We start from the raw sequence: 26,019 nt of genomic DNA on the forward strand, positions 1-26,019 counted from the left end.
ATTGTCATAAGAACCACCGGAATTTCTGTGGTTTCGTCAGGTCCTTGTCGTCAAATCAAGTTCAAGTTGATCTTGGGTACTTGGAAGCTCCAACCCAAGCAGTAATCTGGTTCCGCCAGTGGCTTGCATATATTTCGAACCAGACCACCATACGTTGGTCATTTCGCACGGAACGGTCAGTATCAAGACAGACTTCGTGAAGTGTTTCTCAACATCTTTTAATCCGCAAACATGATCAGATTTTCTCTTGGTGCCGTCGTCGCTATCAGCTTCCTGGCAGGTAATTAATCATACATTTTAATAATTATTATTAAACATTTTTAAGGTCAACATAAGTTATCTAATTGATGCGTGTATTGTTCAAGTTTTACCATTCGGCAATGAAGTAACATTTATAACCTCTCCATCAATTAACGTTGTAAATTGTAAAAGAACTTTGCAATGTGTTAAGGCCGACAGGGATATTCTAGAAAAAATCTATCAAATAACGTAAAATTACACACTTTCTACGGACACATAAAAACCTCATTAATTCACCTGTTTCCTGTTATGTTATGTTACCGTTATAAATACTGAACCCAAACGAAAAGTTAGAATTAATTTGGTTAAAAAAAAGCAAGTGTAAAGATTTTTTCCTAAAACAAACTGGTTTCATCCTAAACTCCTATATAAGAGAATCATGGCAGGGTTTGACCCCTGTGTATATTGGATACTTTGGATGCCGTTGACTTATTTGCAAAGTGTTTTATATGCTAATAAGGTCGTTTTTATGTTGGTAGTCGTTTGCAGTTTGGGCACTTTTTAAGTTGGGATACAAGTTCAGTTTCGCTGCAACAGGGTCAATAAAACTGTCAAGGACTGCAATTTTTTCCATTATTATAGGTCTTTTAGTCGCTTTTCTGGATTAATATACAATTATTATTAATACAATATACAGGGTGTATGGTACATAACTTCAAAGCAGCTTTTCTGCAACTAAAATAGAAGTTACTATACGTGAGCCAAATTCTATAAAATAAATAAAATTTTGGCATCCGACAATGGGTTTTTTAGTAATATCATTTAAATTTTGGGGTCCAACGAGATTTTTTTTTACAAATTCATTAAAATTTAACGCTTAACGTAGGTTTCTCTACAATTTCAATTCAAATATGGCATCCAAAAGGTTTTATTTCTAACACATTTGTCAAATGTCAGTGCAAGAAAATTAAGGTAAAACCAAACCAGAGTGGTACCCCAACATTTAAATTCTTTTTTGTTTAATTTTGCGTCCAGCGTAGTTTTGCACAATTTTGGAACCCGATCAATTTTTTTTTTCAAAATCAATTTAATTTTGGTGTCTAACATGGATTTTCTACCAAATAAGTGAAATTTTGGAGTCCAACGTGAGTTTTTACATTTTCCAACTTCCAATACAAGAAAACCAAGGTTCTGGCGCCAAACGTCAAATTTGTATTAAAAAGTTCTTTAAATTTGGTGCCCAACGTGGGATTTTTAACTTTCAGCATAAGAAAAATTGGTATTTTATCAAGTTAAATTTTATTTATTGTTCAGTATAAGTAGAACAATATTTTCGTATTATATCCGTGAACACAGGTTTAGTTTATTTCTTATTATTACTACAACTGGTTGGTTTTTATCTTTTTACTAGAAAATGGTGGACTTTTTCCATTAAAATAAATTTTCGATTATAGTTTATTAATATAATTTGGTAATCTATTTTAAACTTATAATGATGATATGTTTCCACATTTTTCAAATGTTTCTGTAAGAAAATTAAGGTTTTTAGAAACCACCATCGATTCTTTCGACATTTATTGAACCTTTATGCACCCAACGTAGTGTTTTTTACAAAATCAGTTCAATAACTATGATATTTTAAATATGTAAAGTATTTTCAGTTTTTAAAGGCTGTAATAATTAGTTTAAACAAAAGTTTAACCAAATACTGCATTACTGATGTTTGTGTAATCTCTGTTGACAGAACAAATATAAATCAGGTTATTAAACGGAAAATGTACAGGATTAGGATCAAAAGTAAAACAAAATGTGTTAAACAAAAATAGTATTAAGTTGCTTAAAAAAATTTTGCGGTATGTACTAACATATAGGGTGTTAAAGTTCACTGAATTGTCTAAATCTCCTTGCTGAGCTCCCAAGGTTTATGAGATATTTACTTGAAATCTGGAACATAGTTAAATTGTTGTTATATATTTTTAGACATGACAACCTTTGATTTGTTTATTTAGTAATAGTGGCACTTTGTGACCTCCAGAACTTTTTTGCGATACGCCACAGATATTTTCTTTCTAAGAATTTGAAATCCTTGTCCTATTTAGATACTTGTGCATTTTTTCGTATTTGCTGTTTTCAGAAAGAAGTAGATATGGCAATCAAATCCAATATAAATCATAAAAGTGTTGGAATAACAACATACAAAGAATAAAAAAAATTCTAAACATTTATAACTATAAGTTCATATTTTTGAAAAATATCTTTGAACCAAAACTCCGAATTTGGGACACATAGATGATTTTTAAATGCATTTTTCAAGCTAAAAGCTACTTTTTTTGACCAATCATACTCACTGTGCTGAGATTTACGCAAATTCTGCTCATTATAGTAAATTCATATTACTTGAAAGGTCTAAATGTAGAATATGATGCAAATATCCTGCAATTTTCCTAACTTGTTTTAATTAAGATAAATAAATATTTTCTAAAGCAAGTAATATTAATTAAACGGATTATTATAGGATATAACATATTTAAATTCTTAGACTGTTTTCAGTATATTCATAATTTAAATTAAATTTTATTAGACTTTTTAAAAATATTCAAAAATTTTTTTTCATGATGGATGATTTGATCATTACCTTATGGAAAAAATAACCAAACTCTTGATATTTATACAATCAGTTCCTATTTCAAATCATCATCGATCAAGAATTTAATATCCTGATATTCTCTCACAAAGGTTAAGTGTGATTTTTCAACAACAATCCACTAAACATACACATAACCCTGACATTAAATAAAACCCTGACAGGATTTATTTTTTTCTTGAGTGTAGAGGTAGTCAAAATCATGGGAGATTTAGACAGCAATCCTTGTAATTGACCAGAAAATTGGAAAAATCTGTTACTAGTAGGTACAACATAAGAAAGATTTCTATTTGTATTGGGTTATTCAACGTCCACGTGATTAATCTCGACCTTCTGAAATACAACAAAAATTTCTTTTTCGAACAAGTATAAATGATTTCACCTTGCTGAAGGATAATACGTGTGTGTCGCGTATTAGGAGCAAAATGCTGATGTCGTGAGATCACTACACGTTTTGTCAAGAAAAATGCCTCATCATATCGCACTGTCCAATTATGGTATAACGTATATGGTGTCGCCTAAGTAGGTGGGACATTAACTCAAAAAAATACCATTGTTTACTAATTCCTATAGAAATGAAGCGGATACGCTTAAAAGTTCAATGAATGAATCATTACAAAAGTTGTTACAGTTTTAATAAGAAAGTCTAGACAAAATCATAAGCTGTTTTTGTTATAAACTAGTTACTGAAAAAAATTATGACGTCACTACAATAAATTATTCAATAAACAATATCCTGTATTTGGCTTAAGAGTTATAAAATATCATAAAAACAAACGTTATTTTATTCAAGCAGCCGGAAATGTATAGAAAGGTGTGGAAAATTCAAAATTATTCATTCAATATCAATGGTAAAGAAAATAGTTTACATTACTAATAAATGCACTCTTCAAACATGGTCAACTGACTGTCATGTCAGTTTGTCAGAGCAGATATGACATCATTTGACGGTGGAGCACCGACGCCACATCCACACCACTTAACCAGTGACACTCAGTGACCACCAGGGGTTCTCTCTTTTTACCATTGATTTTCGAATAAATAATTTATCTTATTTCCACTTTTTTAGTATTAACATTTCAGCTACGTTGTCAAACTGACCATTTAACATAGTGTTGCCAAATTGACTATTTTCCTAATGTAGTACCAAATTGTCAACAACACAAAGCAGACAACAACCGATGAAATCCTTAAAACACTAATAAAAACTGTTATAATTAAAAAAATTCAAAATTATACATAGAAAACCAGTGGTAAGAAGAGAGAACCATTAGAAATCAATGGGATAGACATAGATGGCGACCAAGTTTGTAAGTGACACGTGTCAGTCTGCCGAAGCGGATGTGACGTAGTTGGACAGTTAGTGACAGAATTAATATTTGATAGAACAAATGGACAATTGTGTCGCCTCTCTTTGTCTACCCCGCTGATTTCTAATTGTTCTCTCTTCTTACTACTGGTTTGTTATAGGGTTGGGCAAAATTGGAAACTTTCGTATTTTGAACACTATTTTTGGTTTTAACTATTTGTGAGATTAGGAATTTCTATTTGTTTTTCGCGGAAAAATTTAAATGTAGCGACTTATTTTGTTGTATTAATGTTAATCTTCTTGTGTTAATTTCAGCCATTTTCGCTGATGACCTGCCAGTAACGCAACAATGTCTTGGTTGTATCTGCGAAGCAATTTCCGGATGCAACACTACCAACGTTTGTACAGGAGACGTGTGCGGACCCTTTAGGATCACATGGGCTTACTGGTCTGATGCTGGTAAACCGACTGTAGGGGGCGAATCACCCGATTCTCCTACAGCCTACGCCCATTGTGCCGGAGACACTTATTGTGCAGCTTTGTGCGTCCAGGGATATATGAGCAAATTCCAACAAGTAAGAAAAAGTTATCTAAAAATGCTTTGAAGTTGATTAGGGAGTAGTCATAGTTTGTTCATGTGACATAACTATTTACAACAAACTATAGGCTTCCCTCAAGTATAGCGGATGTAAAGTCACGATGACGTAATTTGGCAAAACCATAATTTGACCAACTGTCTGTCAACTGTCATGCCGTCTCATTTGCTTTGCTCGCTCCAAAGAGATTTAAATTTAAAAGTGTATATGTGTATATTATAATTTTCTTTTACTCTCTTTATTAATAAGAACCTGAAATACTTATTTATTCTGGGAATTTCCTGTTGATCTTCATCACCAATTTTTCTGTTTAAAATTTTTGGTGCCTGCAAAGTGGAGTTGGCGTAAAAATTCAATTACTGTCATTCTTCATTCTTGAATTTTCTTCATCTTCAAAGAGCAAAAGTTATCATTATTGATAAACTTTACAAACTATTATAGTATTTTTTATTATTATAGGACTGTAACACTGACGGTAAAATCGACTGTGACGATTTCGCTGCCATCCACACCCTTGGAGGATACGGATGTAAAGGACCACTGCCAGAACCCTACGGCGAGAGATACCGACAGTGTAAACTTATCGTTGGTTAAGATCAATAATAAGACTTAAAATTATCGAGAAATTGCAAAAGATTCTGTACACTTGACAAGATATAACAATTCATGTTATAGTGTTTCGTCTGCTTTGTATGTAAAATCCTTATTGTACGGTTGTACTGAAATAAAGTGTATTTTTTTAGTAGGATTACTTATAGTTTTATTTAGCATTGTCTTCAATAATAAACAAAATGGTGAAATTAAGGTAAAACATGTTTCATCATGTAAAATTTAAAATTATTTATGGAAAATCAAAGGGTAACAAGACGAGAACAACAATTACAAAACCTGTTAAGACAAAAAATGAAGAAAAACTTTTAAGGTAGACTCTGATGATGGTTTGTCTCTCCTAGACACGAAAAAGTTTCTTAGTTAATTTCAACTGACCGCAGTTCCGTTATTTGAAGAATTATCAAAAAAGTGAAATAATAAAAGTTGTAGGAAATTTCATCTTCTACAGGATTGTATTAAGATGTTATTGCCGTTAACGGCCTTCTGAAGGAGTTACAAGGCAAAAACGTAAATTATGAAATATTGGCCTTCCATTAGGTCTGTTCGCAGAGAGAATCTCCAACTAGTAATCAGAGAAATAGAAATAGATACATCCATTGGCCACAAGTCAGAAAACGTCATAGTCACGTGAGCATTCAACCAATGAAACTTGATATTTACTGTTTCTGGAGGGTCGTGAATTTAATTACAACGGTCAATTTGACGTTAACTGCCACTAGGTTCCAGAAAATCCAAGATGGCGGCACAAAATGTAAAAAATTGAGTTTAGTATGTTAATCTGTTGTTTACGTAGGAAAACCCATTTTTATACTGCATTTTTCGATTAAAATATTCAACTACAATACAGAAGAAGGACTTTGTCAACAAAGATCTCAACTCAAATTACAGTAATAACTAGTATTTTAATCAAAAAGCTCTAAAAAGATGGAAACAAACGACGATTCTAACCTGATTTTGTCCTACGTCCAATATAAAACAGACAACAGCTGATAATGACAGTTTGCTAAAAGTCTGTACCTTTTAGAGTTGTTAGGTTAGTTTAGGTCATACCATAATATTACAAAAAAAAAACAATTTAATTTTGAAATATCATATTTTGCCTGTAATTTTACAATCATGCGACACAGAAGCTTCATTGCTAGAACAGTGTTTGTGCACAACAATGATGTAGAAGCAGCTTGTAGAGTACTCAATCGAATCCTGGGCAAAGAGGACATCCTGGATCAGTACCGCAGAACGAGGTACTACGAAAAACCTTTTGAAGTAAGTTGAAACACTAAAGACGTAAACCAAAATATAATGCAGTGCAGGTCAAAGATGTTCTAAGGGTGTGATGTAAAGTTATTGGTTCTGTTTTAATTTCAAAGTAATTTATTACAATCACAAGATTTTTGAGAGCTGAGAAGGCTCAATCCATTAAATTGTTGTTTTGTCTCGATTATTGTGGCCCTCTGAATTACGTTGAGTTTTGTTTTTTACTAAAAACAACAAAAATAAAATCTTGCCCTTAAAGTCAAAGACAAGAAAGACAACATTTCAAAGTAAAAAAAAACAGAATGTATGTATTTATCTGTTTTTTGGAGTTATGCAATTATTGTGATTTAGAAAAATTTTATATTGAAAAATTTCAATAGACATAATTTTTTTTTAGGAAAAGTATTAATTATTTAGCATTACCAATAAAACTTCATTGTTGGGAATTAAGATGCCATTAGCTTATAAATAGTTGTTAATAAATAAATATTGTATAAGTATCAAATTGTATATTGATACTTTTTAAATATTTGCCAGGAAACTTTCTCTATGTTATTTCTTTTTGAGGCTGTTTTATTTTTAAATAACCACTCTGAAATAAAGGAAGATTATTATTATACTGCAGCTGGAATTGAAAATTGAATATCTGTTTTTACTATAATAAAACATCCTTACATTCTTTACTTTAATTAGCAGCAACTTTACACTTGTTTTGTTTCAGGTCCGTCGTCGAATCAACTTTGAAATATGCAAGTCAATTTACAATGAAGATATGGACAGGAAAATTAATTTCGTGTTGCGAAAAAACCGAACCGACCCTTTTCCTGGATGCCTGTGAAAAAAACAGCCTTTCCAAACAATTGTAGATAAATGTAGTTTGTAATATAGAATTTTGATAATATTTAAAATAACTTCACTGACTACCACCAAGCATAATTCAAACAATTCCACATACAAAGCATTTATAACATTTATTTAATAATAATTTACACTTTGGTGATAGCATTATTCAAAAGGATTTAAATTTTTATCATGACTGTAATCTGCCCTAAATGGGTTGTTTTCATCTAGTTCTTCCTCATCTCTAAATGGATTCTTTTCTTCATCATAATCATCATCTTCAAACGGGTTGGTTGAAGCCAAACTTTCAGACCGTTTTGAACTATGTGACACCTTGTCTGAACTTTGGGACACCCTGTACAAAGACTATAGTGAAAGAAGAATGAAAAAAAAAGTTACTAACCTGTATCTTTGTGAAATTGCCTTCCTTTCAGAGAAACTGTCTGCAAATGAGCTGGACTGTTTGTTTTCTGCTTGATTATCTTCAACTTTCTTTAGGGTGGTTGTTTTTGGTGATTCGGACAAGTTTATTTTCAGTTTACTGTCCGGGTATGAAGGAAATCGCATGTTCTTAGCCAGTAGATCATCACTGTTGAACAAATTTACGATTTTGCAAGAGTGTTGTGGATTTTTCTGTCAGACTTACGTTAAAATATTGTAATTGTTGAATACTCCTCTACCGAAATATTCAGCAACAACTGAAAAACCGTCATGAGCCTTGTCCAGTTGAAAGTGGAAAGTTTCATGCAGATCTTTACTGTGCTCCCTTAAAATTAGCATATTTCAATTGAATATCTTTTGTTAGGGTGTTATTGGTAATACCTGGCTTTCAGTAGAGCTAGCAAATTTTTATTTTCTGGCTCACACGTGGGACATTCAGTAGGATCATCAGAAAAGCTTTGAAAACAGTGCTGATGAAAACTATGACTGCACAAAAAGTGAATTGTGGGTAATTCAAGGGCGTGATGACAGGCCGCACATCGAGCTCCTTCAAAAAAACAAAAAAATCACTTGACTTACTAGAAAACTAGGTGGCAAGTAACCTTGAATTTGTGTTACTCCAGTTTTGAGTTCTTCAAGTTTTTTCTTCAATTTTTCAGTGTCCTTCCGGTAGTTCGTTGTCAATTCGGCTATTTCCTGAGTTTTTTTAATCTCCTGTTGTAATTCGTTTTTGATATATGACCGAATGTGTCCTAAGGTGATTTCTGCGCTTCCCGTACATACGGCATCAATCACCAATTGCGGTGAAAATAGTTTTTCTTTAGCAATTACAGTTAAGACCTTTAGACAAGAAAATATTGAGGTATTTGAGTTTACCAAGTGTAAAATAGAATGCTCACTTCATTGAGTAATTCAATCGGAGGTTGTTTACTGTCTCTAACACAGGACCAAAGAGCTTGAACCCAAAGTGTGGGTTCTTGATGTCCGAAACGGGTGCAACAAGCTAATACTGCATTTGTATCGCCTTTTGCAATGTGATATCTATATTTAAGTTAAAAATTACTGAACCCTTTGCGAGTAAATGTTAACGATAGTCCAGGCAACGAAAAGGTATAGAGGGAAATGCTTGGAACATAATTCGGTTAATTTCTTGCTTTCTTGAGGGGGGAAGGACTTTGATCTTCGTTTTCATCTTTTGTTTCGCTATCATCTTCTCCATCGGACCCCTGTACAGAAACGGCCATAGGATCCTCCTGATCCTCTTCATCTTCGGAGTCAACTTGAGGGACCCCATTCAGGCAGTTCCCCTGGCAATTTTGGCATGCTTGGGAACATTTGAGGCTTGCTATTTGCAGCCACACACGCACGCGCTGGCACAGTCTTTCGTGCAACGGCAGAAAATCATTTTAAGAATATCGTCCGGTGCAGCTGCTAGCTCACTGTGCACGGGGACCAGGCAGTTGTTCTCAATATTCCACCCATACATCTGAGGAGGCAGGTCATTTCCTAGCCACAGCTGAACTTAATGGAATATTATGAGGGAATGCTGTTTTACTGCTCCTTCGGTGGGAGGAAAACAAGAGATATCAGGTTTGATGGTGGCCACCGATTTCAAGAACTGACTTGTATATGTAGGCATTCAGGGAGACCTCGTTCGCTGAAGCTCCATACCACTTTAACATATAGGTTTCACCTGCCTTTTGTACTTGGGCGGTGGTAGTGGAAGAATCTGAAAAAACTGCTGACGCTTTTTGGATCTCTGGCGACTTCAGATACAACTTCGCAAATGCGACCTTGCTTTTTCGAAATGCGGAAGATGTGTCGCATCCAGTAAATGCATGCAAAGATCAGTACTTTCGCCATTGTTGTTTAGCCTATATATTGCGGACATGCCCAAAACAACATCAAAATAGTTTGGCTACGCCGACGATTGGGCTCTAACCACTCAAACTAAGTCAATGGAAGAAGCCGAAGAAAATCTTACCAGTGACTTGGACGTGATGGGAGGTTTCTTTCGAAAATGGAGACTGCAACCTAATGCTTCAAAAACAGAAGTAACCAGCTTTCATCTAAATAACAAAATGGCTGATAGAAAACTTAAAGTCTGCTTTGATAACACCTTACTTAATCACAATAAAAACCCAAAATACTTAGGTATCACTCTTGATAGAACGTTAAGCTTTAATGTACATCTAACTAACACTGCGGAAAAATTAAAGACCAGAAATAACATTATTCAGAAACTCTGTGGCTCGACATGGGGAACATCAGCATCCACACTGAGACTGTCAGCCCTAGGCCTTGTCTACTCAGCCGCGGAATACTGCGCACCAGTGTGGCTTAACAGTGCTCACGTGAAAAAGATAGATGCGCAATTGAACAACACCATGAGAATGATCGCTGGCGTAATCAAATCCACCCCAACTCAATGGCTACCGGTATTAAGCGACATTCCACCGCCTCATCTACGCCGAATCAATTTGCTGACAAACGAATACAAGAAGATACTTAACAACATAGAGCTCCCAATACATAATTATATAGAAGACGCCAACAAAAATCGACTACGCTCTAGAAAACCACCAACAAACACCGCAAAAATTGCCACAGATACTGAGTTTAACATCACAAGCAGATGGGTGCACGAATGGTCGAGAGCTCAGCCAAACAGCAACTTGCCCTGCATAACAGCAAGCCCCCCTGGCTTCAATCTACCACGCAAAACCTGGTGTACATTAAACCGCATTAGGACCCAACATGGCAGATGTGCATATCTTTTAAAACAAATGGGGAAAACTACCATCCCCCTCATGCGATTGTGGAGAGGTCCAAACTATTGCACACATAATAGAGGAATGCCCCCATCGATCATACCAAGGCAGCCCCGAGGAGTTCCTGCTTGCAACGCCAGATGCGATAGAATATATAAATAACCTTGATGTTTGTTTGTAAATTTACCTAAGTTTGTTATATTTGTTATAGTTGTATACTTGAATGTGTCGAGACGCCATACGCTAAATAAATAAATAATAATGCATGCAAAAACAGCACGTCCTTGAAACCTTGGTGCTGAAGCTCTTGAGACGAGAATAAGGGTAAATCCTATCTTTCCACGTCCAGGCTTGATAAAAATAATGTCCTTATACCCATCAGCTTTAGCCATCAAAAGGACGACATCTTCTCCCACAATGCAGACAGCTGTCATTTCCGACATTTCCATAGCCGTATCCACAATCAGAACGTCCGCATCACTTTTTGCTTGAAGGGTCCTACTCCCATTGTCCTCAAGCTTCACCTTAAGCATTGTTGATGAGAATTGATTCGACAGAAAATCTTCTTGTTTGACGTTTATCTCGGTGTCTTCGCTGAAATAGATGTCTGCAGACTTCCTGAGTCGATAGCGCCTTTGCTGCTCTGCTACTTTTGTGCTTGAGATGAATGACGAATAACCGTCAAAGACTACAGTACATCTCTTTCGGTGGTAGTTCTTTGTGATAAAGTGGATGTAGCTCTTGCAGATTGTCGATATCTTTGCACATCTTTGCCAAATTACTTTATGAAGGAGAAGCCCTCCGTCAACTACGATTTGTAGCTGTGCGACATGTACATCCTTGGTTGCAGTGTTGAATAGTTTGTACAACGCTGACTTAGTCGCTTTTCTCATCCCACTTTCACTGAATGAGGCTAATGGGAACGGGGCTAATTCGTATTTCATGTATAGCTTTAAATTTTCGTCTGTTTTTTTTTGGATATAAGTCGGAATATCAAGAATGGGTCCACAGGAATCTTTTCGTCGTTGATTTGAACCGATGAGTTTACTGTTAAAAGAGGAAGAGCTCGGTCTTTTCGAGTCACTTTGATCTTATAGAAAGTGTTGAATTGACCATTTTAGCCATTGCTTGCTTACCAACAAACCCTACAGCCAGCATTCAGCTTTTCGGTGCATGGTTAAAGAGTTATCCGGTCAAAAAGAGCGAAAATGTGAAGAAAAAAAAATGTTTCAATATTGCACACTTTCAAGAGCGGATATCTCGAAAACTTTACAAGATATCAAAAAACTTTACGGAATAAAATTTGTAGCAAATTTAAGCAGCTTTTATTTGAGGTCTTGTCGGTAGGACACATAATTTCCGAGATATAAGCAAAAATCAGAAAAATGAGACTTTCAAACCCCCCTTTTTTTGTGTTCCAAGCATTTCCCTCTATACGCTTTTTTGAGCATTCGTTGCCTGGATTAAGAATGTAATCGACCATTTACGATTTCAAATTAACCATTGTACGTACATACAATTAAATAGAGAAGAACATAACTTTACCTTAAAATTTGCTGATACAACTTCTGCTCCTCATAAAGGTACAAAATACCTTCACTGAATGAGTGAATGTCACAAACCACTAAAGCGTGATGTTTATCAAGTTTCACGTCCGGATTTTGCAATAGTTCAACGATTTTTTGGGACAATTTATTTTTCTCATTTCCTTCTAAAGAAAAACGACTTTTTTAAATTTTATTTCAGTGTAAAGGTGATATCGCACTTAGCAACATCGCAACAATTTAGTCTGAACTAACAAAAAATCAAAGTTTACGTGTTAAGTCAAAACCTACCTTCAGTATCAGACCAAACACGCAAATAATTTTCCAGTAGAGTTCCATAAACCGAAGCGCTTAAAAAACAACCTTCGGCTATTAAATGTTCCAAAAACTCCACCAAACACTTTGAATTGTTTAGAAAAAGATGAATAAAATCTTCCGGCTCGGATTTCAATACTATATCGAAATTTCCTGCAATTATTTACCTCTAAACTGTTTTATTTTTGTCACTTTGACTGGTATACCTGCTATCATATTCTCTGTAACTAAAGGACTATTCTCCGGTTTGTAATTGGTGCAGAGTTTTTTCAAGAACTGAGTACTCTCCACCGGTAATTTTTCCAGCAAAATTTGACCGTACTTTTTCATGTAAAAATCCGCGTCGTCGAATTTTAAATTGGAGATATAGTCCAAAACGTCCGAGTACTTTTGATGGTCTTCGATCTGAATTTTTATGTACCAGTCGTGTTTTTCGTGTTTTTTAGCTAGCATCAAGGCTTCGGCAAGATTTCCTTGACTGTCAAGAAAACAATTTAAATAATTTTGAAGAGGGTTCAGTTTGAAAGTTACAGAGTGTCCCTTATTATTCTGAACTGATGTTGATATTCTGATATCCAGTTAAATAGTTCAATAGACAATATGAAAGAATCAGTAATTCATTGTCATTTTGAATGAAAAGTATTCGTGAAACAACAAGTACCGTATTGTAATAAGCGAAAGTCTATTATGTTAAAAATTATAAGTTTTCAAGTCTTGTATTTGCGTTATACCATCAATAAGCAGCACAAGCTTTAATAAACATTATAAATGCTTTTTTAACCACAAAATGGCTGACGATTTAAAATAAGGGAGATGAGCGCTCTTTTTGAACCACCCTTTAGTTAGTAAAAAATGGGATTTTACAAATTCTGAGAAAAAACTTTTAAACTCACCAAACAAGAGTTTTTTTTTAAACTTTAGTTGTTTTTGAAATGATTTTTTTAGGTTTTGCGAACTTTTTCTCTAATTTACGCTGATGGTATATTAGAAGTATCTAGAGAATGACTGATGATATTTTTCGTTGAAATTTGGAGTGAGGCCTAGGTTGGGTACAAACTCTCTATCTAAAATATTTGAACTTTGCGGTGTTGCCAGATCAGTCGGAAAGAACACCAACTTTTGATTTTCATATGGAACACTCTGTTTCTAATCTCATTTTTGAATTCCTCGCAAGAAGGCTAGTAATTAATGTTGATACTACCCTATTGGCGTTTCAAGTTAAGATTGCAGCGCCAGTTGAACTAAAATCGGGCAACCCATTTCTAACCTAACATTATAAATAATATGACACTGTCACTTCATATTTATGAAACCAGCGCTAAATTTCTAACCAAAATCAATGTACACAAACGGGGAAATGACAGCTGGAATGCTGAATCACCAGGGGGAGTATCTCTTATCTTGAAACGCCAATACCTATCTTGCACCCTTTCTTAGATATTTTATAAAAATGGTAAATTTGTCAGCAAAACGGTAGTCTAAACTTTAATTAAATTCTCAAGTTCTGAAAGGTTTGCTTTTGTGACCTTTTGTTCTCAGTTAGACAATACCACAAGGTTGAAAAATTCAAAGACTGAAAATGAAAAAACCTACAGGGTGGTCAATATTTACCTTTAAGTCGAATAGATAAAAAAACTGCCAGAACTTCGTTTTTTTAAATGCAACCACCCATGTATTATGGTTTGTAATAAAAGAACATTTAAATTTATAACAATTCTATGTATACTCTTCCTATACCTAACTTCAACCGTTTCTGACTTATCAACAGTTTTTCCTTAAAGTGCGTATAAAATCGTATTCCCTATTTTGACCAAGAGAAGGGAAAACTGTTAATAAGTCAGAAACGGTTGAAGTTAGGTATAGGAAATGTATACATGGAATTGTTCTAAATTTAATGTAGCCATAAAACACCGATGGATCATTTAAAAAACGGATTTTTTGCAGTTTTTTTATCTGTCCGACTAAAAGGTTTTTTTGACCACTCGGTAGGTTTTTTTCATATTCTGTCTCTGGGCTTTTCAACCATGTAGTATTGTCTAACTGAGGACAGAAGGTCATATCAGCAAACCTTTCAGAACTTGAGAATTTAATTAAAGTTTAGACCACCGTTTTGCTTACAAATTCACCATTTTTATAAAATATCTAAGAAACAGTGCAATATAGGTATAGGGAAGTATTAACATTAATTACTAGCATTCTTGCGAGGAATTCAAAAATGAGATTAAAAACAGAGTGTTCTATTTGAAAATCAAAAGTTGGTGTTCTTTCTGACTGATCTGGCAACACCGTTAAGTCCAAAATATTTTGGAAAGAGAGTTTGGACCCTAGATACTTCTAATATACCATCACCGTGCATCACCCTGTATACTTTGCAAATCATTTGAGTGTTCACTTAAAATGCAATTATTACGTCTACTCAACATGGGTTAGCTGATCTAAAAATTAATAGAATTTTGTGATTTTTAAAACATTTTTAGATCAAGTCACCACGGCAAAATGCAACTCATAAACCCATAAAAATTACTTAAAATGATTTACAACTGTATTGCTTTGGAGCATGTTTTTTTCTTTATTTTTATAGCTTCATAAACTAGTATTTGACAGTTTGCAGCATTTTGACAGATGGAACTAACTCCAAAGGAAACAGCTTTATATCTGTCAAAAATCCTACCTGACTGTATTAGTTTTGTCATTTTATAGCTTCATGGAGAAGATTTTGATAATTTTCATGTCTCTAGCAGATTGAAATATGCTTAGAATAAACAGATGCAAGTCCCGACTGTCCAATTTAATAAACAAGCATTTAATATGATTTACAACACTCTATTAACTCGCTTTTAAGTGATTGTATGCTGCCAAGTTTTCAAATTGTACTTCGTGTAGGTTTATTTTTTTCTGCAAACAAATTAATTTCTGATTACAAGGTGTTTGTTATAAACTTCCGTTTTGACATGTTTGTGTTCATGATTTTTGTTTAAGAGCCAAATACTATGAATCAATGAAAAATACCCCAGTACCGGTGAAAATCCATGCCACAGAAAATTGCGCTCTAGCTTTAACACTTTGTAAATGTTGACTTACAAACAAATTTTTTTCTTTGAAAATCACATTAGAACAGGTTGGGACACTCTGTATATTTACGGTTACTAAACCAAACTTACCGGCACACTTTAATGGCCACATCAACGTCATAGTTTAAGTCATTCTCTTTAGACAAAATAAAATCCCTCAAACTATCAGTCTGACCGATTGCATTGTTTAGTTTGGTGTAGCAATTTAATAACAATGTAGTGTGATCTTCGGTTGCCTGTCCTTGTTTGTGCAAAGCCTACAATTTTTCTTATACTAGTCAAAAACAAGCTGAGAAACTAAACTAAAATAAATCCTTCTTTACGGCTAAATTCCAACTTACTTGCAAATAAATGATGAGTTTTTCCAGATGTTGGGAATCAACAAATTTTCTGATAACATAACTAGGTTCCAGTTTTCCAATTGTTTTTGTATACTGTTCTATGGCACCTGCATGATCCCTCTTATCGTGCAAATGGTCTCCGTATTGCTTGAAAATATCTACTAATCCATCCAAGTGGTATTGTTGGCTTTTGGCAATCCTTATGGCGACGTCGTATAAATTCTTTTTGAATAAGAGTGAAAGTTTGGACTGTAAATCTTTTTCGTCCAAGTGATACACTTTAAAGTCTTTATCTATGATGAAAAAGGAGCCCCACTCGTACAAAACAGCGCTACAAAACAGGATTATACACCTTACCATTTGTACAAAAGCACTTTTCTTACTTTATACTTGGCATTGTATACTGATAAACTATAAATTTGTTGTGTATATCTAATACTGTGATTGTATCCTCTGAATTAGGACTAGGAAATTCGTTGGATACGCTAGTTAGTGCAGGTAAGCGGGTACTTTTTGAAATAATAATTAAGTAACTCCTGAAGCATTCCAACATTACTTTTTCTCCATCTATCGGGTAACATGGCCCTCTCCCGTCAGGTGTATAGCAATAAATAGCCTGAAAATTTACTAACAAAATTAATATCAATTAATAACCTCCTAAAATAAAGTTGCTTACATCCCTCCAGGCTACCATAAAATGGGTTTCTTGTGTGGATTCTGCCAAGACACTACATCTTTTAGCACAACCTGTAGAGTCTAAGTGGTACTACAAAACAGGCTAAATTTTAGTAAAAATTTATGTAATCCCCGCAACCAACCTTTTGTTCTTTATCTTTTTGTGAAATATTATACACCACCACATCTTTATAAGTGGAAACAAACAGAAAACTACGATTAGCTGACACTTTGAAAGCCAACCCAGTTATTTCATTATTCAGTTCTTTAAACAGTTTTTGTTTAGAGCCCCTTTCTCTCGCGATATCTCCTCTAAAAATGGTTCAAGTAATAACAGGATAAAAGTGAATTTTAACTGACAACCTGAAAAGTAATAAAGTCCCATCTGAAAACCCCACAGCCATCAACTGTTGATTGTCATGGACTGTAAAAGTGCTCACTAAAGCTGATGAATAAGATCCTGCACTAATTCGAGTGGTTCTCTGGCAAAAAGGTGTGCCATTTTTATCTAGTTTACTTGTATCCCATACTTTTAACAAAGGAATTCGTATTCTATCTCGTTCTTCATCATACTACAACAATTTCCAATGAATCACAAAACTGTGAGGAAAAGAAATAAAACATACTCCTATAGTAACTAATAATGGTGAGTTTCGTAATTGGAATGTTGAATCAACAGATATTTCATAAGCTCTGAAAGTAGTTATGTGCCAGGACCTTGAGACTAGATGTATTTGTCCCTGGGAGTCACCAAACACTAAATGGTTGTTTCCAGCTGATGAACTTGTTATTTTACAATCCTAAAAAAATAGAAAGTTAAGTATACCCTAACCAAATTGCTGGGTATTTTCTTTTATGTGTGTTAAGCTTAGACATTATTGTCTTTGCTTAGAAATGGCCCAAGGTAATTTTCTCCAGGAAGAATTTAGGGAAAGCGGAAAGTTATCGAGAATTTTCTTTTACAAATGTTCTCAGAACTTACAGAAATAATTGCTTGCTTTTTACCATGAAATCTAAAGCATTGTCTTCAAATTTAATACATTTATTTGCAAATAAATTCAGAATAGCATATTATTTTGTGAAATACATTTTTATTAACAAAATATTAACAAACTAAATGGCCGGTAAAATAAAAATTCATATAGATTCCAAAAATAAAATAAAAAGTATGGCTTTGCAACAATTAAGACAATGGAATTTTGGACGGAGTGATCTTAGTGTTTCAAAGTCTGGCCAAACTGAAAGAATGTCAGTTTTTCAAACTTTACTCCACCTTTCCATGTGGAAAAGCATTACAGTCAAATTTGGTACCCTGGAGCTGTAAAGAAACACATCTACTTGTCATTTTATAATTTCCAAATTCCATTTCCTGAATTGGTGCTTTTGATGTACATTTAATACCTTATTTTCAAAAAATTCGTTAAATTCTCTTGGCAAAATCAATTTTTGGAGAAAATTTTCCAAAAAACAATTTTCTAAGAATTTTGTATCTCTAGTTAATGCCTTATTGTAGTGCTTAATATATTTAATTTCTAGTCAAATTACCTACCTTGGACAGCTCATTAAGCTTGCGACTGCCATCTAAATCAGGCTTCAAATCAAAGAATTGAAATTTGCGCCACTAGAAAAAGAATTAAGTCAATCATTAGTCTTAAATTTCTCTCCACAGGAAATTTATTAAGCTACTAATTGACCCATGTTTCTGAAAGGAAGAAAACTACAAAAAGGGTGTTTTTCTACAAGGGGGAGACAGTAAAACCCATTTCAATTCCCCAAAAACAGGAGACAAATCTCCTGTAGAAATACAGCGGGCATTGTTATAGTTTTCCTTAAGCTTCTGTAGATGAGTACTTAGAATGTGCTCAAAACATGGTAAATGATCCCTTTGCAGATTAGAAAGCTTAATAAATTTATTGTGGAGAAAATTGTGTGTCCCCTGCATTTGAATTGAAGTTCATGTTTAGGGTGTTTAATCTAAAAGTAGATATTCAATCTACAAAATTATACTACAATCAAAAAACATATTAAAAATCCTTGAATGAACCAGAAAAGTTTCGTTTATTTTAGCTGTATTCATCATATGCATTTTTTCAGTGTCAATATACCTAGTGGAGAATTTAAATCTTTCAATTTCTGAGTAGCATTACAGAATTTGCTTGTATTAACATTCGGTTAAATATTAATTTAACCAAGTCATAATAGAAGCATGAGGAGTCTAATTGAAGAGTTTATACTTGTAAAAGCAGTAACATGCTAAAAAAGGATTAAAAGTTGATCTGTTAAAACTGTCTTTTCAAATAAGATAATTAAATGAATCATTTGAGCATTTGGTAGTACTTCTAAAATCTCTCAAATGAAAGCTCCAAGGAGTATTTAACTTAAATTTTCCAAACACTTATAAAGCAAATGTTTATTTTTATTCAAATCATAACATGTTTCATCAAATTCCAATATGTTTATTAGACAAATTGCAGAATAATTAAGTAAAAAAATCGCTATTAAAATTAGGTTTAATTTTAGACAGACTTTATTATTTTGGGTGTTTTAGACTTTTGGGACTAGTTTTTGATACTTTCTTGACTAGTAAAGAAAGTTTCTGAAATTTATTGTACAATTAATTACTTACTTCTAAAAACGCCATTGTAAATAAATAAACTATTTAATTTAGAATTGGAGTAGTGTTTTATCGACTTATCATTATAAAATTTAACACTTTAAACAGATAAAAACAAAAAACACCCTTTGCAGTCTAAAACAAAGTTAAACGTCAAAGTCAGCTGTTGTTCCAATTTGAGGACATTTGTCCATTGACAGTGCCCGCATTTGTTTTCAATGTTTCCATGATCCATGGAGCGGGCAGAGCGTTTTTGACGTCACAATGATGTAATTTATCAGTTGGTCAAATTATGATTTTCCCGAATTACGTCATCGTGACGTCAAAAACGCTCTGCTCGCTCCATGGAGTGTGAAAGCGAATGCGACCTCTGCTTCCGGTTTTGATACGTGGCAATTTTGTCATTTGACGTCTCATCACGTGATCTGATTTAGGTTTGATTATAACACACCACGTGATATACTAGAAATGATAAACCGGCAAATTGCAAATATCAAAATAAATGTCATTCGGACATTAAAATGTCAAACGTCATGTTGTTGCCGTTCCATTTCCATATTCACTAGTTCCATTTTGTTTTCTCAGTTTTTCTGTGTATGTGCCTTGTGTTTCAAAACGGGTTGAAAACTGTCCTTTTTACTAGAAAACAAAGGTAAAGTAGTGTGAAAAGTTCACGGTAATGTATTAGATGTTTCTGCCTCTTTATTTGCACATATTCTTGATTATAACAATGGCGTTCGGGGCTCCAAAGTGGGTATCCATTATTCAATATGTCTGCCGCTGCCACTATGCTTTTACAACGGGATTGCTTCGCAGATTTGAATTTTCCGGTGTCTAAATGCTGTTTCAAATCGTTCAAGCTTATATTTTACCTTTATCTGAAAAGCCAGAACTAAATTAAATGTTCAGAATTTTGTATATTTACAATGCAAGATGTCACATACACAGAATACAGACTGTTCAAAAAAGATGATGCAGATACATCAGTTTGTTTTTTGAGAAAATGTCACCAGAAGTACTATTTTCTTGGTTCTAACAACCATTTTTTGAACAACCTGTGTTAAGTATCAGCTTTCAATATTAAAAAAAGCATTATTCTATTAAAAGCCCAGAATTTACTTAAAGTCTCCTATGCACCCTTTTTTTGAAGCAGGTTTAGGTTAAATGTTAGTTTAACTCCGACCACAGGATTTGTCCTAACCTTTTTTTAACATCTTCAGTGCATAAAAACTAAAAGCCGGAAAAAACTAAATCCTACCATCTTATAGGACAGAAAAAAATTACAATGACAGTTTCTTACTCTTATCATTGTAAATTATCTTTTTAAATCAGCACTAAACAAATTATAATACTGGTAAAATTGTATTTTTTGAAAATAATGAAGTTAATGATTTGTTTCAAATTTGTAAATTCCCCTAGGAAAGTCAAGACAGATTTCACAAATTCAGGATAATACTTGGAGAATGACTGAAATAGACACCCTTTTTTTCATAAGAATGGTACAGTGTCATATGTGGTTTCTATTAGTGATCAACCAATACTGATATATCAGCCTCTAGGCTGATATAGTTTTATAATCATTGTATAGTAAAAAAATATATATACATACACATATACCTACATATAAAGTAAACTAAAAAATTGCTGTTAAAGATTAAACTAAAATGTTTATATTAATATTAATAAAACAAAAGGTAAAAAAAATACAAAATGTGTAACTTTAATATGACATACATTTAACCATAATTGTCATCTCATCATTTATAGACCATTTCAGAACATGTGACTTTGAGTCTGTTTTTTAATCAGTTCATTTGTCAATAGTTCTATATCAAAAAATAGTTTTCTTGTTTGTGTCATCCTTATATGAAAACCATTTAACTTCTGATCAAGAATAGATACTGGAAATATGTTTTAATGAGAGTTATTCACAGTACCAAGGGCTACCTAACTGTGAAAAAAGATCCATACATACTTAAGAAGAAAAATGCACTAATGTCATTTTTGCAATTTACCAATATTTAAGTTTTTTCTTTCTTCATCCTAGGATAATACATTTAAAATCCTGTTACTAGTTTATGTTCTGCACTGATTGGCATTGGTCCTTAACCTTTAGATCACTCTGTCCAGAATAGATATTTAAAAATAACACTAAATCCTGTAATGATTGTAGTTAAGAATTTCATATCAAAAGCATGGATGGTTATATCTCAGTATATGTGCACTGCAGCTTTTGTAAGAGAAAAATAACAATTACTCTACCTATTGTATAAAGTACTGTTTGAATAACTGTAGTAACCACATTTTGTGGTTTTTGGGCAAAGTTAAAAACATTTGACAACTCCATTTTAAATTTTCTGGTAGGCCAAGCAAATTCCAATTAGATACCCCCCAGCGCGCTGCAATATGCCTGAGAATGACAGTGTGAAAGAACCCGTTGCCGTATGTATTTTAAACTATTATTAAAATGAAAGTTGTTACAAAATAAGTATTTGGCAAAAGTAAGTATTGTAGGTTGCCTACCAGTAACATCTTAGCTCAATTAAATGATCTCATTTTTGAGTTGATTTTGGTCAACTCAATTGTATTACTTAAGTTATCGATTTTCAGAAGAAATAATGATCGCACGGTTTTTGTTTGACGAGTTTCGACTTTCAGGCGGACAAGATGCCGGGTTTTAGCAGCGCGGGCACGTTCAAAATCTTTATCGGAAACCTCGCCGAGAAAACCAGCGTGTCGGATCTACGTCCCTTATTTGAGAAATACGGAAAAGTTGTGGAATGCGACGTGGTCAAGAATTACGGGTTCGTCCATATGGAAAACGAATCGGAGGGCCGCGAGGCTATTCAGCAGCTTAACGGACAAATGTTGAATGGCCAGTCGATGAAATGCGAGGCCGCCAAAAGCCGCAAAGCGCCCCAAACTCCCACAATCAAGATTTTCGTCGGCAATCTGACCGATAACACCAAAGCACCTCAGATCCGGGAGTTGTTCAAAAAGTTCGGGACCGTCGTGGAATGCGACATCGTGCGAAATTATGGGTTCGTTCATCTCGAATCCTCGGGAGACGTGAATGAAGCGATTAAAGACCTCAACGGTCAAATGGTCGATGGTCAACCGATGAAAGTACAAATTTCCACTAGTCGCGTTCGACAGCGACCGGGAATGGGCGATCCTGAACAATGTTATCGTTGCGGTCGAGGTGGACACTGGTCGAAGGAGTGTCCTAAGGGCATGGGTCCTGATAGGTTCCGCGAACGTATGTTCGGGCGCGACCCTTATCCTCCACCGCCGCCGCCGCCGTTTCTACGCGACCGGATGATGGGACGCTTTGGGGTAAATCGCGATTTATTTTAGTCATCACTGTCAGATTATGTGGATTTACACTGGTCTAGTCTCAAGTTTGTTAACAAAGTACAGGAAAGTAGGTTTCAATATCACTTTGACCAGTTGAACTATCAATTTTACCTGCTTTCCTTAAGCTTGGAAACAAATCACACTCCCGATAAACTTTACGTATTATTCTAAGTTATCCACGTTTTCTACGGGGCAATCCATGCTTTTTTTTAGTACAGGATTAGGTGATATACTGAATCTTGTTTTAAGAGTAAGTCTTCCCATAAAATCAGAAGACGCACTGTCATTTGATTGGTTTCCTTTAGAATACATATTGTAACGTCAAAATCGTCACTTTTTTGGTACACAAGTTTTATTATTTTTAAAATGTGATGATATTTAATAGTGAACAAGGAGCGATCAACAAGTTGTCAAGGGGTTCTGATGCAAGACTTTACTATAACCTTTAATCTTAGTTTATGTCATTTTGACGGTGGTTACCTCATTAATTGCTGTGAAGAAATTGATGGGAAAATTGGATTTACACTGATGAAAATCTAAAAGCTTGAATTAACTTTGTAAGTAAACTCAGGGAAAAATTGTCAGTGAAAATGTTTGAAATGCAATTCCCAGCACCTCTCAAGTAGCTGTCTTATCCAGAACAGTTGATCTATTCGGCTCAGTAATGTTTCAGGACTTTATAGGCGCAATCGGTTCCGATGGGATTGTTTCTTCATTCCAAATACGTGTTATCAAATGGTGTATAGCTCTATGAAGTGTGTCTGCTCCTTTAGACCACAAACATACCTATTTACATTAATCGGTAACAACGCTTGTTTCTTTGCATTTGTATGTAATCTTTGTGTGCAATTAGGTTACTGTCATCTGTGATAATCAAATCTACTAAATCTTTACTTTAAAATACTTATCTGGATCTTATAGCAAGTCCTGAGGCACTATTATTAAATTATTTAATGATAAAGCCATGCAGGAGTACTCAGTACTAAAAATAATGAAAAATTGATTATTAAAGATTCTTCTGAAGGTTAAATAATGAACAAATAGCAAAAAAACGGAAGTTGTCTTACAAAAAAAAGTTAAAATTAACAATTAGTCTGGTTTTTAGGTAAAATGCTCCAACAGAGTATATTGGGGAAAGGCATAGCGAGATTGTCTAGTTGGTCTTATGAGGGAGAGGAGGTTTATTATTGTCCAGTTGTGGGGGTTGCCTTTCCATTTTGCCTGTATTTTCGTTAAACGTTCTGTTATTTTTGTTATTTGTGTCCGTTTATTTGTAGAGTAATTAACTTTTTTTTAACTATGTAAACATTGTTTTACATTGGCATTTAGTAACATTGGCAGAAAGACCATTGTAGGTCGAAAGCCGTTTTCTTCGGAATATATCTAGGTAACGTAAGTTGTCGGAGTTATAATCAATAAAATGGATTTATTTAGCACTGTTATAGTTAACTTGCATTTGACTGTGACTCTGGACAGTAACTTCGGAGTAACTATGACGAATGGAATTGCGGCAATGTAATTTTGTAGTTGCTGTCTTCAAATCTTGATTATTGGACAATATGCAGATGCTCTAGTTTAAGTTATGTGCACCCAGAGGTGGGTTCACACTCTATCAATTCAGTCCGAATGAGCAGAACAATTAAGCCAAATCATCCAGATTTTTTCTACAGTTCGTCTAAACGTTCTTCCCAGTCAAAACGGAATGCGTCTATAGTTTTTTCCATCCTGTTTGACTGAAAAAGTCAGGCGAGCAGGGCGTTTGTAGTGTCTCCAAAACACGTGATTGTTGTCGAGGTTTACATAAAAGTTTATTAACTGACTAATAATTAATTTATTCATTTTTGAATTATTTATAACTTCTTACTTACTTAGGTGTTAAATATGAAACATTTATCACCTTAAAGTTTAGCTGTTGAACCATCATTAACGGTTGATACATTTTAGCAAAACCCAATCTCAAAAGTACTTCAATATACTGATTGAGACGCACAAGAGGGCTCATAAAGCATTCTTGTACGTGTGCTTTTTCTACCATTCAACTGCACATATATAACCTCAAAAAACTACCTACACAAGTGGCTACCTATTACCTATTCCAAAACCAACTAAACTTTCTGTGTTCTTTATAAATTGACATAAAACTTGTGTGCCAAAATTGCAAAATTCTGTTATTACAAAGCTCATTTCACTTCTACAATGTTAACTCGTCATTTAGGATGCCTACGATGGTTACTATGACAGACGATTCCCCGAAGATGCTCGCGACCTATACGAGCGCCGCTATTCCAGCATTCCTACACGTAGCGAAATCGCCCTCAGAAGCAGCCGAGACTTCTTACCTCCTCCATTGCCGCCAAGGCGCGAACCTCTACCTCCGATGCCGTCGATCGGACTTCGAGGAGCGTCCTCCGCCAGTTTGAGCTCTAGATTGAGCGAGTCCGGATACTCTAGGAGTTCAAGTGAATACGCCATGTTCAGCAGGCGTTCCCCGCCTCCTACTAGCTCGTTGAGCAGTTCGAGGATGAGTCGTATGTACGAAGATTTTAGTAGAGATACTTTTGATGATAGAAGGTAAGAATTAGTCTTGGTTTTAAGTAAAGCAGTAATAAAAGTTCCTTTTTGTAGACCTCCGATTCGTGGACCATCTCCGCCAAGGAGGTACGCACCTTACTGATAAGCCTAAAAATGACAAAAAAAACTACATAAATTTTTTCTAAAAGATTATACGCGTTTGTAAATGTGCATGGTAAAGAAAAATGCATTTTGATGTACGTATATTATGTTGATTAGGTTTATTGTCCATCCCAATCTTGTGAGTTGTATCGTGTATTTTTAAATTTAAGTGACCGGATGACTTTTGATATTAAGTGCTTATTTAAATAGTAATTGTATCTGATAATAAACTAGATTTCCTAGTAATTGTTTTGCTTTATTGAACTTGAATTTCCCTCACACTACTGAACAATTTCTGGAAATGAACAATGATCAATTTAACATTCTGGCGAAGAAGCAGCTTTGGTAATCAGCCCGCTAAAACAATTTTTACCCATTAAAAAAATTGTACTTTTTTGCTTTAAATAAATTTTTTAATTTGTTAAAACCTTAAATCGTTAATATTGAATTTTCGAAAAACTGTTATAGGGACTTGTCACACTTATTTTTGGTGTAGAACTACCTGGTCAAGTGTGTTGGTCGCCCCTTTTTCCGTACCCTATATAAGACATTATTTTTAGTTTTAAAATGCCAAAATAACAGAACACCCAATAAACAAAGAAAAAACAATCACACTACTGTTATGTAATTAAAAAAAACTGAAATAGCCGTTTGATGTAGTTTCAAAAGTTGAATCCAAAAATTACTATATTTGTATAAAATTAAATATATTTGCAGAATTT

At 34.2% G+C, this 26,019-nt stretch overlaps 4 protein-coding genes across 5 annotated transcripts; 3 read left to right on the forward strand and 1 right to left on the reverse strand.

Annotated features, from left to right (window-relative positions):
• Nucleotides 1–115: 115 nt before the first annotated feature.
• On the forward strand, nucleotides 116–5,537 carry LOC145731385 (lysozyme-like). The gene is made up of 3 exons (XM_081983151.1): nucleotides 116–280; nucleotides 4,509–4,768; nucleotides 5,249–5,537. The coding sequence occupies exons 1-3, from the start codon at nucleotides 232–234 to the stop codon at nucleotides 5,381–5,383; spliced, it is 444 nt and encodes a 147-aa protein (XP_081839277.1). The 5' UTR covers nucleotides 116–231; the 3' UTR covers nucleotides 5,384–5,537.
• Nucleotides 5,538–6,413: 876 nt separating this feature from the next.
• On the forward strand, nucleotides 6,414–7,556 carry mRpS21 (mitochondrial ribosomal protein S21). The gene is made up of 2 exons (XM_081983179.1): nucleotides 6,414–6,664; nucleotides 7,377–7,556. Exons 1-2 carry the CDS (start codon nucleotides 6,518–6,520, stop codon nucleotides 7,491–7,493), a joined length of 264 nt encoding a protein of 87 aa, XP_081839305.1. The 5' UTR covers nucleotides 6,414–6,517; the 3' UTR covers nucleotides 7,494–7,556.
• Nucleotides 7,557–7,607: 51 nt separating this feature from the next.
• On the reverse strand, nucleotides 7,608–19,435 carry Vps11 (vacuolar protein sorting 11). The gene is made up of 18 exons (XM_081982974.1): nucleotides 19,280–19,435; nucleotides 18,203–18,274; nucleotides 17,280–17,453; nucleotides 17,017–17,225; nucleotides 16,797–16,965; nucleotides 16,655–16,744; nucleotides 16,362–16,594; nucleotides 15,979–16,309; nucleotides 15,728–15,894; nucleotides 12,773–13,044; nucleotides 12,543–12,719; nucleotides 12,253–12,418; nucleotides 8,836–8,977; nucleotides 8,539–8,776; nucleotides 8,318–8,483; nucleotides 8,142–8,261; nucleotides 7,899–8,084; nucleotides 7,608–7,850 (listed from the first exon to the last, which is right to left on the reverse strand). The coding sequence occupies exons 1-18, from the start codon at nucleotides 19,292–19,294 to the stop codon at nucleotides 7,661–7,663; spliced, it is 3,117 nt and encodes a 1,038-aa protein (XP_081839100.1). The 5' UTR covers nucleotides 19,295–19,435; the 3' UTR covers nucleotides 7,608–7,660.
• Nucleotides 19,436–19,767: 332 nt separating this feature from the next.
• Nucleotides 19,768–25,543, forward strand: lark (RNA-binding protein lark). 2 transcript variants are annotated; one of them, XM_081995228.1, is made up of 5 exons: nucleotides 19,793–19,919; nucleotides 21,632–21,709; nucleotides 21,926–22,603; nucleotides 24,840–25,195; nucleotides 25,250–25,543. In XM_081995228.1, exons 2-5 carry the CDS (start codon nucleotides 21,674–21,676, stop codon nucleotides 25,296–25,298), a joined length of 1,119 nt encoding a protein of 372 aa, XP_081851354.1. In that variant the 5' UTR covers nucleotides 19,793–19,919; nucleotides 21,632–21,673; the 3' UTR covers nucleotides 25,299–25,543. The 2 variants fall into 2 exon arrangements, with proteins under 2 accessions (XP_081851362.1, XP_081851354.1); XM_081995236.1 differs by lacking the exon at nucleotides 21,632–21,709 and having other exon boundaries at nucleotides 19,768–19,919.
• Nucleotides 25,544–26,019: the final 476 nt, after the last annotated feature.

This window comes from Ips typographus, linkage group LG1 (genome assembly GCF_016097725.1).
Source record: "Ips typographus isolate SLU linkage group LG1, UJ_Ityp_2.0, whole genome shotgun sequence".
Classification (NCBI taxonomy): domain Eukaryota; kingdom Metazoa; phylum Arthropoda; class Insecta; order Coleoptera; family Curculionidae; genus Ips; species Ips typographus.